The sequence below is a fragment of the Eretmochelys imbricata genome, chromosome 2, assembly GCF_965152235.1.
Source record: "Eretmochelys imbricata isolate rEreImb1 chromosome 2, rEreImb1.hap1, whole genome shotgun sequence".
NCBI classification, from domain to species: domain Eukaryota; kingdom Metazoa; phylum Chordata; order Testudines; family Cheloniidae; genus Eretmochelys; species Eretmochelys imbricata.
In genome coordinates, this window is record NC_135573.1 from 270,325,561 (window position 1) to 270,340,789 (window position 15,229).

General features: G+C 54.8%; 1 protein-coding gene across 1 annotated transcript in view; it reads left to right on the forward strand.

Moving 5' to 3' along the window:
* Nucleotides 1-15,229, forward strand: part of AGAP3 (ArfGAP with GTPase domain, ankyrin repeat and PH domain 3) — a 257,979-nt gene that overhangs the window by 218,980 nt on the left and 23,770 nt on the right. Inside the window, exon 12 of the mRNA XM_077808650.1 lies at nucleotides 3,689-3,853. Within this exon, the coding sequence (XP_077664776.1) occupies nucleotides 3,689-3,853 (165 nt within the window). The remainder of the gene's footprint in view (nucleotides 1-3,688; nucleotides 3,854-15,229) is intronic.

Genomic DNA, 15,229 nt, shown 5'->3' on the forward strand with positions numbered 1-15,229 from the left:
ACAGCACTGTGCCACCGTCGAGGCATCTAAAGAGGCCAAGAGCCTGGCGGGACTGTTCTACGGTAGCTGTTGAGCTAGACTCCCGGTACGCCTCTTCAGCAAGGCTCGCGGTGTGGGGACCGCCAGCAGGGGAACGTCTGTGTACAGACGTCGCTCAAAGGAGAAGAAATAGTTACGGTGTACGGTGGCTGTGTTCTTTGAGCTGTATTGTCCGTGCGTGCATGTGGGTGTGTATTTTCCACACCTTGCCCCCGCTGCTGACCAAAAGTCTCCGTCTCAAGTGCACTGGGTGCCTACCCATCAAGAGGGGACTAGAGTATGGCCACAGGGTATGGGTGATTAACTGGCAATGTGGGCTGGGTGCAGAGCCAGGTACAGACTCTGGAATAAAGACAGGACAATTAATAATGAAATGAAGTAAATGATCGATTTGCAGCAAATCTCTGCCCCTGAAGCTTTGAGTTGTGGGGAGAGAGCGTTTCTGGCTTCCTGCCCGTGTAGGGGGCTGGCAATCACAGACATGCTGACCTGGAGTGGGGTCGCAGGGGCTCTCAGCTCAGGCTCTGGAGACCTGCTGCTGGGGACTGCATGGTGGGGAGCTAATCTCCAGTCCTCAGGCCCACTGGCGGGGGCTGTGTCTGGGGAGATTCCTCTCAGGCACCCTGCTGGGGTCTGTCTCTGTCTGGGGAGAGGAGGGTCTTGGAGCTGTGTGTGAGGAACTGCTCTGTGCGTGGGGACGGCAGGCTCCCCTCTGAGCATGTGCCCAGCCCACAAGGAGATAGAATCCTCCCTGCTCCAACCACCAGCAGGCCCCCTCCCCCAAGGAAGGAGTGGAGATGGATGCTGCCGTCAGGAGCGGAGTGCCAGCTAATTACCCTTCCAAGTGTGTCTTGTAAATTAAGGGCTAATTAGAGGCAAAGTCAGTGTCATGGTTTTACACGTGTTTCTGTGGCGCTGAACGAGGGGAGGGGAGGGGAGCGCGCAGCAGCCAGGCCGATCACTCGCTGTGCGCACATCGCAGGGGGCAGGGCTCCGGGGGCAGCAGCACTGGCTCAATGAGGCCACGGAGCGGGTCAGATGGGAGCCCTGGCCCTAGGGGCACCCCAGCTGTAGCTGGGGTGGGCAGGCAGCCCGTTGCAGGCAAGGTTTGTGGGTAGTTCCCTGACCTGTGTGCTCAGAGAGGCAGGCAGGGAGTTCTGCGTCCACGTCATGTAAATGAACACTGGTTTTTGAATGAAGTAAACATGCTGCAATCCTCGGACGCTGGATTTGCTGAAGGTCCTGCTGTCCCGGCATCCCTGCTTGTCGAGCTGGGGCAGGCCAGGCCCCTCCGAGCTGCAGTTTCAGGCTGTCTGCAGACACTTGGGCCATGTTTCCAAGGTTTCCTTTGGATCCGCAAAGGATTGGAAATGGGATTTGAAGAATGTCAGCTTGGGGTCTGTAGCCAGTCCTGTGGCCGTGGGATCGCAGACGGCGTGGGTCTCTGGCCAGAGCACAGGGCCTTGAGTGACGGACACAGAACAGCTAGTAGGGCTCAAGCAGAGGATGTGTGTATTGCGCCTGGGCCTCGGGAGCAGATGGGGCTCGCAGGTCAGGGTTTGGTTCCTAGGTCTTGGGGGGCTCAGGGCTCATTGAGAAGAGAAGAAGCATAAGAACAGGCACTTCTGCTGCCCCCAAAGGCTCCCCCTTCCTGCCTGCCCTGGCCAGGGGGCAGCCTCTGAGGGTACGTCTGCATTGCAGTGAAACACCCGCCGCTGGCCCGTGTCAGCTGGCGCGGCAGGGCTATAAAATGGCAGTGTAGATGTTTGGGCTCGGGCTGGAGCCCAGGCTCTGGGACCCTCCCCCCTCACAGCGTCCCTGAGCCCAAATGCCTAAACTGCAGTTCCATAGCCCCGCAAGCCCGTCAGCCGACCTGGGACAGCCGCGGGTGTTCTGGTGCAGCGAAAATGTACCGAGTCTCCACCCCCTGGTCCTGGAGGCGGGGCACCACTTGGCACTCTCCGGGCAGCGGCTGTCTCTCGAGGACCAGAGACTCCGCATGTGCTCTCCTCGATTATAAAGCCAGAAGGAGCCACTCTGATCAGGTCGTCTGCCCTCCTCCACAACACCAGCAGGACTTCCCTGCCTGAATTCCTGTTTGGACGAGAGGACGTCGTGTAGAAATACATCCCAGCTTGATGTGAACATTGCCAGGGATGGAGACTCCACCACAGCCCTTGGGAAGAGGGTTCAGTAGTTAATGATTCACAGTTAAAATTTGTCCCTTATTTCCACTGTGAATTTGTCTAGCTTCATCTTCCAGTCACTGGATCATGTTAGACCTTTGTCTGCTAGACTGAAGAAATATTTGTTCCCCGTGTAGGTACTTATAGACTGTGATTAGCTCACCCCTAGCCTTCTCTTTCATGGAGTCAGAGAACCACAGGGTTAGAAGGGACCGCAAAGGTCATCTAGTCCACTGTTTCTCAATGACCGGTCCGTGGACCAGTGCCGGTCCCTGAGTTCTCCCTGACACGTAGGAAGGCAGCAAGCCAGTCCCTGGTGTCAGAAAGGCTGAGAACACTGGTCTATTCTGAATCCCTGCCAAGATGCAGAATTTGTTGAGTCTTTGTTAAGATAGATTGAGTTTAATTTAGGGCAGTTCTAGGGCCTGTGCTCTTGAGAAGTTTAGACTAGATGATCACCATGGTTCCTTCTGGCCCTAGAGTCTATGAATCTGTGAGCACCTGGAGTCTCTTACTATGAGGCAGGTTTTCCAATCCTTTAATCCAGCGGTTCTCAAACTGTGGGTTGGGACCCTGTTTTAATGGAATCGGGGCCCCGTTTTAATGGGGTCGCGAGAGCTGGGATTAGTCTTGCTGGGGCCCAGGGCCAAAGCCAAAGCCCGAGCCCCACAGTCCAGGGCCAAAGCCCAAGCCCCAGGGCCGTGGGGTTCAGGTTACAGGTCTCCCTGACTGGGGCTGAAGTCACTGGGCTTCGGCTTTGGCCCCCCACTCCGGGCAGCGGGGCTTGGGTGGGCTCGGGCTTTGGTCCCTCATCCTGGGGTCCTGTAGTAATTTTTGTTGTCAGAAGGGGGTCACAGTGCAGTGAAGTTTGAGAACCCGGCTTTAATCATTCTCGTGGCTCTTCTCTGAGCCCTCTGAAGTTTATCAACATTCTTCTTAAATTATGGGCCCCAGAGGTGTGTTCGTGCCACCCCTTCTGGTTTTCCTGGCCCAAGAACTGTCCCTTCTGAGAATTAGAAATGAGGTGGGGGAGGGGATATCTTTTATTGGACCAAATTCTGGTGGTGACAGAGAGATGCTTTCGTGGGACACCTCTGAAAATGGGAAAATGTCGGGCAGCGACTGGGAGACGCCTCGTCTCCCAGGAGCTCTGGTCTTTTGGAGCCCAGTGACTGCTGAACCCAGGATGGCACCACCCGCAAGGCTCAGCTGTTCTCAGCCCCTCCAAGAGCTCGACAGGCTCCGGCTCCAGGGCCCGACTGGGACGCGTTGGCTTGGGCAGGGGGACGTGTCGTGGGGCCCGGCTGGGACGCGTTGGCTCGGGGGGGGACGTGTCGTGGGGCTCGGCTGGGACATATTGTGGGGGGCAAATGTGTTGTGGGGCCCAGCTGGCGAATGGGCATCTGACCCGCTTTTCTGTGCCGTTGGGGACAGCCTGGTGTGAGCTTGTGCCTGTCTTGCAGGTGCCCCCCACTCGACCAGCAGCACCTCCCTGCACTCCGAACGCTCCATCAACTTGGTGGGCTTCTGCTCGAAGCCAGACGGCATGCACCAGCGCTCCTACTCCGTCTCCAGCGCAGACCAGTGGAGCGAGGCGGTGGTGATCCCCAGCAGCTGCCCCAACCCCCGTGAGTACCCTGCGCTCCCTCTCCGTGCCCCGCATTGCTCCGCCGCTGTGGGCGGGAGGGGCGTGCGGGCCGCCCGCAGGAGCTGTGCCCTGCCGGCAGCATGGCACCGAGCGCCCTGCCGGTGCTCTCAGGAGCCCCGCGCAGACCCTGCGGGGAGCTGGGCGCTGCACTGGGGCCGCTGAGCTGTCCGCGCTGGGGAGACAAGGGCACGGAGACTGCCGCCGAGCCGGGCCCTTGCTCAGCCAGGGCTTGCTGCCTCTGCTGGGGATGCCCCCGCCCCGCTCTGCCCACCCCACGCGAGGCCAGCGGTGGAGTGAAGGCCGCTCCGTTCTTCCTGCGTTTCATCTCTCCCTGCCCCCCTCTCCTCCCTGCCCCCAGACCCATGCCTCCCCCCGGTTTGGGAGAGTGAAGTGAGTCGGAGGAAGCCCTGTTTCTCACACACACTAGCTGTGTACTGCCCTCCCCCCGCCCCGAGGGTTCAGGACAGTTGAGTGAATTAAAATAATTCACACATTTCCCAACGTAGCCACTTTGCCGAATTGGAAAATAAATGCCTTTGTGCTGCATCCATCACTCCTTCGTTCCTGGCGCGGCCGCCGCACTAAAAAAGCCGTTAAATGCACATCAGGAGTGGAGGAGCCATTTCCATGCCTGTTCGCCCCCTCGCCGTTCTCATTAGCGCGGCAGCCGCCCCCCCGCTCAGTCCCAGGGGCTTTCGCAGTTTAAAGAGAGCCTCTTTATGATCATTACCGGAGTCCGACTGTGCGGGCGCCATTTGCAGCTGAGGAGGCTCCTCATTTGTAACTGTGAAAAACTATCAATTTCAGCGCGCCTGGTGCCGCGGCTCCATCACTGGCCCCATCAGCTCCCTGCTGGAAGCGAATTAATCAGACTGCTGCCGCTGATGGGGCAGCGCCGGCGACGGGAGCGGAGGGGCGCAGCTCTGAGCATGAATGTGCTCGCGCTCCCCCGTCGGACACTGAGCAGGGCCGGGCCAGCTCCCACGCTCCTCTCCCTCCAGAGCAGCCAGCCAGCCAGAGCCAGGCTGGCCACCACACCCGCGGCCGCACAGGGCCCTGCCCCACGTGGAGCCCCTCCGTGCCCTGCCCTGCCCTGCCCTGCCCTGTAAGGGGGAGCTGCCCCCGATACCACAGGTTCCCCTGCACATGGGGGAGCCGCTCACCCCGATACCACAGGTGTCTCCCCAGGCCTGGGGGAGCTGCCCACCCTGACACCACAGGTGTCTCCCCGGGCATGGGGAAGCTGCCCCCCGAGACCGCAGGGTCTCTCCTGTACATGGAGGTGCTGCTCACCCCGATACCTCAGGGTCCCCCCGGACACGAGGGAGCCACCCACCCCAATACCGCAGGTGTCCCCCTGGACATAGGGAAGCTGTCCGCCAAAACCGCAGAGTCCCCCCGGACATAGGGGAGCTGCCCCTAAATACCACAGAGTCCCCCCTGTACGTGGGGGAACCACTCACCCCAATACCACAGGGTCCCCCTGGACATGGGAGAGCAGCCCACCCTGATACTGCAGGTGTCTCCCCGGGCACAGGGAGCCGCCCACCCCAATACCACAGGGTTCCCCCTGTACCTGTGGGAGCTGCTCCCCCCAATATCACAGGGTTCCCGCGGGCATAGGGGAGCTGAACCCTCGATACTGTAGGTGTCTCCCCAACATGGGGTAGCCACCCACCCCGATACTTCAGGGTCCCCCCTGTACCTGGGGGAGCCGCCCACCCCAATACCACAGGGTCCCCCTTGTATATGGGGGAGCTGCCCACCCTGACACCACATGGTTCCCTGGATATGGGGGAGCCGACCCCTTGATACTGTAGGTGTCTCCTCATGCTTGCCCCAGTACTTCAGGGTTTCCCTGGACATGGGGAGCCACCCACCCTGTTACCGTAGGTTCTCCCTGAATGTGGGGGAGCTGACTCCTGATACTGCAGGGTCCCCCTGCACATGGGGGAGCCGCCCACCCCAATACCGCAGGGTCCCCCCCCCCACGGGGGCGCCACCCACCCTGTTACCGTAGGTGTCCCCCTGTACATGGGAGCACCACCCACCCCAAACCGTAGGGTCCCCCCTGTATATGGGGGCGCCACCCACCCCAAACCGTAGGGTCCCCCCTGTACATGGGGGATCTGCTCACCCTGATACCGCAGAGTCCCCCTGGACATGAGGGAGCCACTCACCCCAATACCACAGGTGTCTCCCCGCCCCAATACTGCAGGTGACTCCCCGGGTGCAGGGAGCTGCTCCCCCCAATACCACAGGGTCCCCCCGGGCATAGGGGACCTGACCCCTTGATACAGCAGGTGTCTCCCCAATATGGGGAAGCTTCCCATCCCAATACTGCCGTGGTCTCCCCATGCTTGCCCTGGTAAAAACATAAGAATGGGCCATCTGAGTCAGACCAAAGGTCCATCTAGCCCAGTATTCTGTTCCAATGCCCAGAGGGAATGAACAGAACCGGTAATCATCAAGTGATCCATTCCCTGTCACTCATTCCCAGCTTCTGGCAAACAGAGGCTAGGGACACCCTCCCTGCCCATCCTGGCTAATAGCCATTGATGGACCTATCCTCCATGAACTTATCTAGTTCTTTTTTGAACCTGTTATGGTCTTGGTCTTCACAACATCCTCTGGCAAGGAGTTCCATAGGTTGACTGTGCGTTGTGTGAAGAAATACTTCCATTAGTTCTTTTTAAACCGTCTGCCTATTAATTTCATTGGGTGACCCCTAGTTCTTGTGTTATAAGAAGGAGTAAATAACACTTCCCTATTCACTTTCTCCACACCAGTCATGATTTTATAGACCTCTATCCTATCGCCCCTCAGTCGTCCCTTTTCCAAGCTGAACAGTCCCAGTCTTATTAATCTCTCCTCATACGGCAGACGCTCCAGACCCCTCATCATTTTTGTTGCCCTTTTCTGAACCTTTTCCAATTCCAATATATTTTTTTTGAGATGGGGCGACCACATCTGCACACAGTATTCAAGGTGTGGGCGTACCCTGGATTTATATAGAGTCAAGATGATATTTTCTGTCTCATTATCTATCCCTTTCTTAATGATTCCCAGCATTCTGTTCACTTTTTTGACTGCTGCTGCACAGTGAGAGGATGTTTCCAGAGAACTATCCACAGTGACTCCAAGCTCTCTTTCTCGAGTGGTAACAGCTAATTTAGACCCCATCATTTTCTACGTATAGCTGGGATTATGTATTCCAATGTGCATTACTTTGCATTTATCAGCATTGAATTTCATCTGCCATTTTGTTGCCCCATCACGCAGTTTTGAGAGATCCTTTTGTAGCTCTTCGCAGTCTGCCTGGGATTTAACTATCTTGAGTAGTTTTGTATCCTCTGAAAATTTTGCCACCTCACTGTTTACCCCATTTTCCAGATCATTTATGAATATGTTGAATAGGACTGGTCCCAGTACAGACCCCTGGGGACACCACTATTTACCTCTCTCCATTCTGAAAACTGATCATTTATTCCTACCCTTTTTTTCCTACCTTTTAACCAGTTACCAATCCAGGAGAGGACCTTCCCTCTTATCCCATGACTGCTTACTTTGCTTAAGAGCCTTTGGTGAGGGACCTTGTCAAAGGCTTTCTGAAAATCTAAGTACACTGTGTCCACTGGATCCCCCTTGTCCACATGCTTGTTGACTCCCTCAAAGAATTCTAGTAGATTGGTGAGGCATGATTTCCCTTTACAAAAACCATGTTGACACTTCCCCCAACAAATTACGTTCATCTGTGTGTCTGACAATTTTGTTCTTTTCTATAGTTTCAACCAGTTTGCCCAGAACTGAAGTCAGGCTTACTGGCCTGTAATTGCCGGGGTCACCTCTGGAGCCCTTTTTAAAAATTGGCGTCACATGGTACAGAGGTTGATTTAAATGATAGGTTACAGACTACAGTTAGTAGTCCTGCAATTTCACATTTGAGTTCCCTCAGAACTGCTGGGTGAATACCGTCTGGCCCTCCTGACTTATTACTGTTTAGTTCATCAATTTGTTCCAAAACCTCCTCTAATGATACCTCAATCTGGGACAGTCCCTCAGATCTGTCACCTAAAAAGAATGGCTCAGGTTTGGGACTCTCCCTCACATCCTCAGCCATGAAGACGGATGTAAAGAATTCATTTGGTTTCTCTGCAATGACGTTATCATCCTTGAGTGCTCCTTTAGCATCTCGAATGTCCAGTGGCCTCATTGGTTGTTTAGCAGGCTTCCTGCTTCTGATGTACTTCTTGCTATTACTTTTTGAGCCTTTTGCTAGCTGTTCTTCAAATTCTTTTTTTGCCTGACTAATTGTATTTTTACACTTAGAATCATAGAATATCAGGGTTGGAAGAGACCTCAGAAGGTTATCTAGTCCAACCCACTGCTCAAAGCAGGACCAATCCCCAATTAAATCATCCCAGCCAGGGCTTTGTCAAGCCTGACCTTAAAAACTTCTAAGGAAGGAGAGTCCACCCCCTCCCTAGGTAACGCATTCCAGTGTTTTACCAACCTCCTAGTGAAAAGTTTTTCATAATATCCAACATAAAACCTCCCCCACTGCAACTTCAGACCATTACTCCTTGTTCTGTCATCTGCTACTACTGAGTACAGTCTAGATCCATCCTCTTTGGAACCCCCTTCCAGGTAGTTGAAAGCAGCTATCAAATCCCCCCTCACTCTTCTCTTCCGCAGACTAAACAATCCCAGTTCCCTCAGACTCTCCTCATGAATCATGTGTTCCAGTCCCCTAATCATTTTTGTTGCCCTCCGCTGGACTTTCTCCAATTTTTCCACATCCTTCTTGTAGTGTGGGGCCCAAAACTGGACACAGTACTCCAGATGAGGCCTCACCAATGTCGAATAGAGGGGAACGATCACATCCCTTGATCTGCTGGCAATGCCCCTACTTATACAGCCCAAAATCCCATTGGCCTTCTTGTCAACAAGGGCACACTGCTGACTCATATCCAGCTTCTCATCCACTGTAACCCCTAGGTCCTTTTCTGCAGAACTGCTGCCGAGCCATTCGGTCCCTAGTCTGTAGCGGTGCATGAGATTCTTCTGTCCTAAGTGCAGGGCTCAGCACTTATCCTTGTTGAACCTCATCAGATTTCTTTTGGCCCAATCCTCTAATTTGTCTAGGGCCCTCTGTATCCTATCCCTACCCCCCAGTGTATCTCCCTCTCCTCTCAGCTAAGTGTCATCTGCAAACTTGCTGAGGGTGCAATCCACACCATCCTCCAGATCATTTATGAAGATATTGAACAAAACCGGCCAGAGGACCAACCCTTGGGGCACTCCACTTGATACCGGCTGCCAGCTAGACATGGAGCCATTGATCACTACCCATTGAGCCCGACAATCTAGCCAACTTTCTATCCACCTTATAGTCCATTCATTCAACCCATACTTCTTTAACTTGCTGACAAGAATACTGTGGGAGACCGTGTCAAAAGCTTTGCTAAAGTCAAGGAACAACACGTCCACTGCTTTCCCTTCATCCACAGAACCAGTTATCTCGTCATAGAGGATTAGATTAGTCAGGCATGACTTGCCCTTGGTGAATCCATGCTGACTGTTCCTCATCACTTTCGTCTCCTCTCAGTGCTTCAGAATTGATTCCTTGAGGACCTACTCCATGATTTTTCCAGGGACTGAGGTGAGGCTGACTGGCCTGTAGTTCCCAGGATCATCCTCCTTCCCTTTTTTAAAGATGGGCACTACATTAGCCTTTTTCCAGTCGTCCGGGATCTCCCCCGATCGCCATGAGTTTTCAAAGATCATGGCCAATGGCTCCGCAATCACATCCGCCAACTCCTTTAACACTCTCGGATGCAGCGCATCCGGCCCCATGGACTTGTACTCGTCCAGCTTTTCTAAATAGTCCCGAACCACTTCTTTCTCCACAGAGGGCTGGTCACCTCCTCCCCATGCTGTGCTGCCCAGTGCAGTAGTCTGGGAGCTGACCTTGTTCGTGAAGACAGAGGCAAAAAAAGCATTGAATACATTAGCTTTTTCCACATCCTCTGTCACTAGGTTGCCTCCCTCATTCAGTAAGGGGCTCACACTTTCCTTGACTTTCTTCTTGTTGCCAACATACCTGAAGAAACTCTTCTTGTTACTCTTAACATCTCTTGCTAGCTGCAACTCCAGATGTGATTTGGCCTTCCTGATTTCACTCCTGCATGCCCGAGCAATATTTTTATACTCATCTCTGGTCATTTGTCCAATCTTCCACTTCTTGTAAGCTTCTTTTTTGTGTTTAAGATCAGCAAGGATTTCACTGTTAAGCCAAGCTGGTCACCTGCCATATTTACTATTCTTTCTACACATCCTGATGGTTTGTCCCTGTAACCTCAATAAGAATTCTTTAAAATAAAGCCAGCTCTCCTGGACTCCTTTCCCCCTCATGTTATTCTCCCAGGGGATCTTGCCCATCAGTTCCCTGAGGGAGTCAAAGTCTGCTTTTCTGAAGTCCAGGGTCTGTATTCTGCTGCTTTCCTTTCTTCCTTGTGTCAGGATCCTGAACTCGACCATCTCATGGTCACTGCCTCCCAGGTTCCCATCCACTTTTGCTTCCCCTACTAATTCTTCCCGGTTTGTGAGCAGCAAGTCAAGAAGAGCTCTGCCCCTAGTTGGTTCCTCCAGCACTTGCACCAGGAAATTGTCCCCTACATTTTCCAAAAACTTCCTGGATTGTCTGTGCACCGCTGTATTGCTCTCCCAGCAGATATCAGGGTGATTGAAGTCTCCCATGAGAACCAGGGCATGTGATCTAGTAGCTTCTGCGAGTTGCCGGAAGAAAGCCGCGTCCAACTCATTCCCCTGGTCCGGTGGTCTATAGTAGACTCCCACCACGACATCACCCTTGTTGTTCACGCTTCTAAACTTAATCCAGAGACTCTCAGGTTTTTCTGCAGTTTCATACCGGAGCACTGAGCAGTCATACTGCTCCCTTTCATACAGTGCAACTCCCCCACCTTTTCTGCCCTACCTGTCCCTCCTGAACAGTTTATAACCATCCATGACAGTACTCCAGTCATGTGAGTTATCCCACCAAGTCTCTGTTATTCCAATCACATCATAATTCCCTGACTTTGCCAGGACTTCCAGTTCTCCCTGCTTGTTTCCCAGGCTTCTTGCATTTGTATATAGGCACTTGAGATAACTCGCTGATCGTCCCTCTTTCTCAGTATGAGGCAGGAGCCCTCCCCTCTCGCGCACTTCTGCTCGTGCCTCCTCCCGGTATCCCACTTCCCCGCTTACCTCAGGGCTTTGGTCTCCTTCTCCTGGTGAATCTAGTTTAAAGCCCCCCTCACTAGGTTAGCCGGCCTGCTTGCGAAGATGCTCTTCCCTCTCTTCGTTAGGTGGAGCCCGTCTCTGCCTAGCACTCCTCCTTCTTGGAACACCATCTCATGGTCAAAGAATCCAAAGCCTTCTCTCTGACACCACCTGCGTAGCCATTCATTGGCTTCCATGATTCGACGGTCTCTGCCCAGGCCTTTTCCTTCCACGGGGAGGATGGACGAGAAGACCACTTGCGCCTCAAACTCCTTTATCCTCCTTTCCAGAGCCACGTAGTCCGCAGTGATCCGCACAAGGTCATTCTTGGCAGTATCATTGGTGCCCACGTGGAGAAGCAGGAAGGGGTAGCGATCCGAGGGCTTGATGAGTCTCGGCAGTCTCTCCATCACATCGTGAATCCTAGCTCCTGGCAAGCAGCAGACTTCTCGGCTTTCCCGGTCAGGGCGGCAGATAGATGACTCAGTCCCCCTGAGGAGAGAGTCCCCGGCCACCACCACCCGCCTCCTTCTCTTCACTTCATTTGCCAGAGGGTCCCCCTGGACATTTGCCTGCAGGATCCCCCCGGGCATGGAGGAGCCACCCCAACCTGATACCTCAGGGTCCTTCTGACCTTAGGGGAGCCGCCCACCCCCATACCGCAGGTGTCTCCCCAGGCACGGGGGAACCGCCCACCCTGTTACCTCTGGGTCCCCCTGACCATGGGGAAGCCACCACCCCGATACAACAGGGTCCCCCCAGACATGAGGGTGCTGCCCACCCCGACCCCTCAGGTCTCCCAAGACATGGGGGAGCCACCCATCCCAACACTGCAGGGCTCCTACCCCGTGTGTGGGCGAGCCGCTCACCTTTGTAACATCTCTTTGCACGTCCTTGCACACACGTGCTCTCTTTAGTGGGCTGGTGATCAGGCAGTGCCAGAATTCACAGACATGCAGAGGTGGGTGGTGGGCTGGGGTGGAATCTACCCCACCCCCCAGCCAGGTGCCTTTGTGATGATGTATGTGCCCCTGTGAAGCCAGGGCTCAGGCGGGCTCATGGGCCCCAGCGCAGGCTAGACCTGCTATTTGCCTGCCTGTCCTCAGGCTTGCTGGCCGTTGGCTCGTGCCCGGGTTTTCAGCCCACTTGCAGAGGCTGGCAGGGGCTGTGCTTGGCGCATGCTGCTGCTCAGGGCGGGGGCCAGGTTGCATCGCGCCCCACGCTGGTCCAGGAGCTTCCAGAGGGGCGTGGTGGCCTTTCTGCTCACGTTCCACACGACAGAGCCGCTTCTGCCTGCTGCCACCCCGAGCAATCCACTCATTTCATGCAAAGTAACCCTGAGATTGATACAAATAGGGAACGAGTCGCTGCCAATTCTCGGTGACACGGAGGGGGTGGAGATCTCAGCTCCAGAGCTAATTGTGTGTCTGAAGGAGCTGCCGAGTGCGTGTCTGCTCAGCAGGGAGCTCCCCGCCGCTCGCACCGGGGCGCACTGGCCACCCAGTGGGTTCTGGTGGGACAGACAGAACCTCACTCATGCTCTGTAACCCAGCCAAAAGGGAGACCAGAACAGGCAAGGCGGACCGGGGAGAGGTCATGCTCCTCGGCCTATCAGGTCAGTTCCACTTTCCTGATAATTTTCTGGGCCGGCACTAGAGTCTCTGACCCCTGCCCAGAGCCAGAGAGCAGTGGGGTATTGTCACTGTTACGACGGGAGAGCAGCCTTCCATTTCCTGCATCCCACCATCTGTGCACCAGCCTCACAACTGGGCACAGCTGTGCAAAGGGGTGGGGGGAAGGGGAGCTATGGGGAAGGGTCCTGTCAGAGATCAAACCCACAAGCCAGCCCCAGGGTTCCAGGTGAGCTGAGGAGCACAGCTGGCGCACAGTCCTGTCCCCTTCCCTGCGTGCGCCGCAGGGACTCCACTGCACAGGGATGTCCAGGGCTCTTGGTCTCCGGGAGAATCAGAAGGAAGGCGCCTGCAAGAGAACCGGCATGGTCACTACAGGGAGGACAGAGTTAGGGAGGCTAAGGACATTGCAAAGCAGCTACATGACTCCTTTGCATCCGCCTCCACCACGGCAGATGTTGGGAGATGCCTACCCCGGACCTGCTACCTATGGGGAGGTGCTGTCCAAGACCAGGGGCAAGAGGGTCGATGCTGGAACACACTGAGCAGCAGGTCACCAGGAGCAGAGCTACCTGCCAGAGTCCTGCAGGGAGGGAAGTGACTGAGCTGCTTGTCTCGGCCTAGATACCAGGGCAGGCTGCCCTAACAGGTCCCGTCCCCCCTGCACACAGCAGTGCTGCGTTAGCTAACCCGGTTAACATGGCACCATTAGTTACACTGGTTCAGCATTCTCGGTAGACCAGACCCAGTGACTCTTGAACCGGCTTGTGTGTGTCTCGGGCCTGCGCCAAGTACAGCAGCTCCTCCGTGTGCCTGGGAAGTAACCATTTCCAGTGCCAAGAAATGGCGGCCCTGCCCTGGCGTGAGTGGTTGGTATGGGGAATTGATTCCATTTATTAGCTGCCTTAATTGTCAACCCTGTGAACTCTTTCCCTGCGGATAATTGGTGGCAGAAACCCCCAGCTCCTGTGCGTCTCCGCTGGGGGTGAGCATGAGACACTAGAGAGAGACGCTTTTATACCAGGGCTTGAGCACCTGTAAAAGTTAGGTTGGCATAGCTCTGCTGGTCAGGGAGTGTGAAAGCCAGATCCCTGACCGACAGCTATCCCGACGGACGAGGGCATCCGTCAGCGTTGCTGACTTCGTTCAGGGAAGTGGTGTGACTGCTGTGCTGATGGAAACGCTTCTGTGGGTGTACGCAGTGTCCAGACTAGGGGTCCTGCTGGCACAGGCTCTGTGGTGTAGACAGAGCCTGGGGCCCCCTCAGTCCCTTGGCCGAGGCAGACCAGGAGTGTTCTGCAGGGCTGTATCCTAACTAGTGTTAAAGGGCCCTGGGTGCTACCTCGTGAGGCTGTCCCAGCCTTCTCCATCCCGCTAGTACTGCTCTGTTTGGCTCTGGGCCGTCCCGCAGAGCACTGGGCACACAGCAAGAGATGGGCTGTGCTGGACCGCGCTCACAGACTAACACGTGGGGACAGGCCGAGAGAAAGGAAGCGACTTGGCCAAGGATCCCATGGGGGGTCAGTAGCAGGGTTGGGAGTGGAACCGGAATCCCCTGAGTTCCAGCCCAGTACCCTGCCCATTTGCCCATGCTGCCTCTTGTTCCAGCGTCTCCCTGCTCCTGTTGCACCAGAGGTCATAAAATCATAGAATATCAGGGTTAGAAGGGACCTCAGGAGGTCATCTAGTCCAACCCCCTGCTCAAAGCAGGACCAGTCCCCAACTAAATCATCACACCCAGAGCTTTGTCAAGCCTGACCTTAAAAACTTCTAAGGAAGGAGATTCCACCACCTCCCTAGGTAACACATTCCAGTGCTTCACCACCCTCCTAGTGAAAAAGTTTTTCCTAACATCCAACCTAAACCTCCCCCACTGCAACTTGAGACCATTACTCCTCGTTCTGTCATCTGCCGCCACTGAGAACAGTCTAGATCCATCCTCTTTGGAACCCCCTTCCAGGTAGTTGAAAGCAGCTATCAAATCCCCCCTCACTCTTCTCTTCCGCAGACTAAACAATCCCAGTTCCCTCAGCCTTTCCTCATAAGTCATGTGTTCCAGTCCCCTAATCATTTTTGTTGCCCTCCGCTGGACGCTTTCCAATTTTTCCACATCCTTCTTGTAGTGTGGGGCCCAAAACTGGACACAGTACTCCAGATGAGGCCTCACCAATGTCAAATAGAGGTGAATGATCACGTCCCTTGATCTGCTGGCAATGCCACTGCATATACAGCCCAAAATGCCATTGACCTTCTTGGCAACAAGGGCACACTGTTGACTCATATCCAGCTTCTCGTCCACTGTAACCCCTGGGTCCTTTTCTGCAGAACTGCTGCCAAGCCATTCGGTCCCTAGTTTGTAGCGGTGCATTGGATTCTTCCGTCCTAAGTGCAGGACTCTGCACTTATCCTTGTTGAACCTCATCAGATTTCTTTTGGCCCAA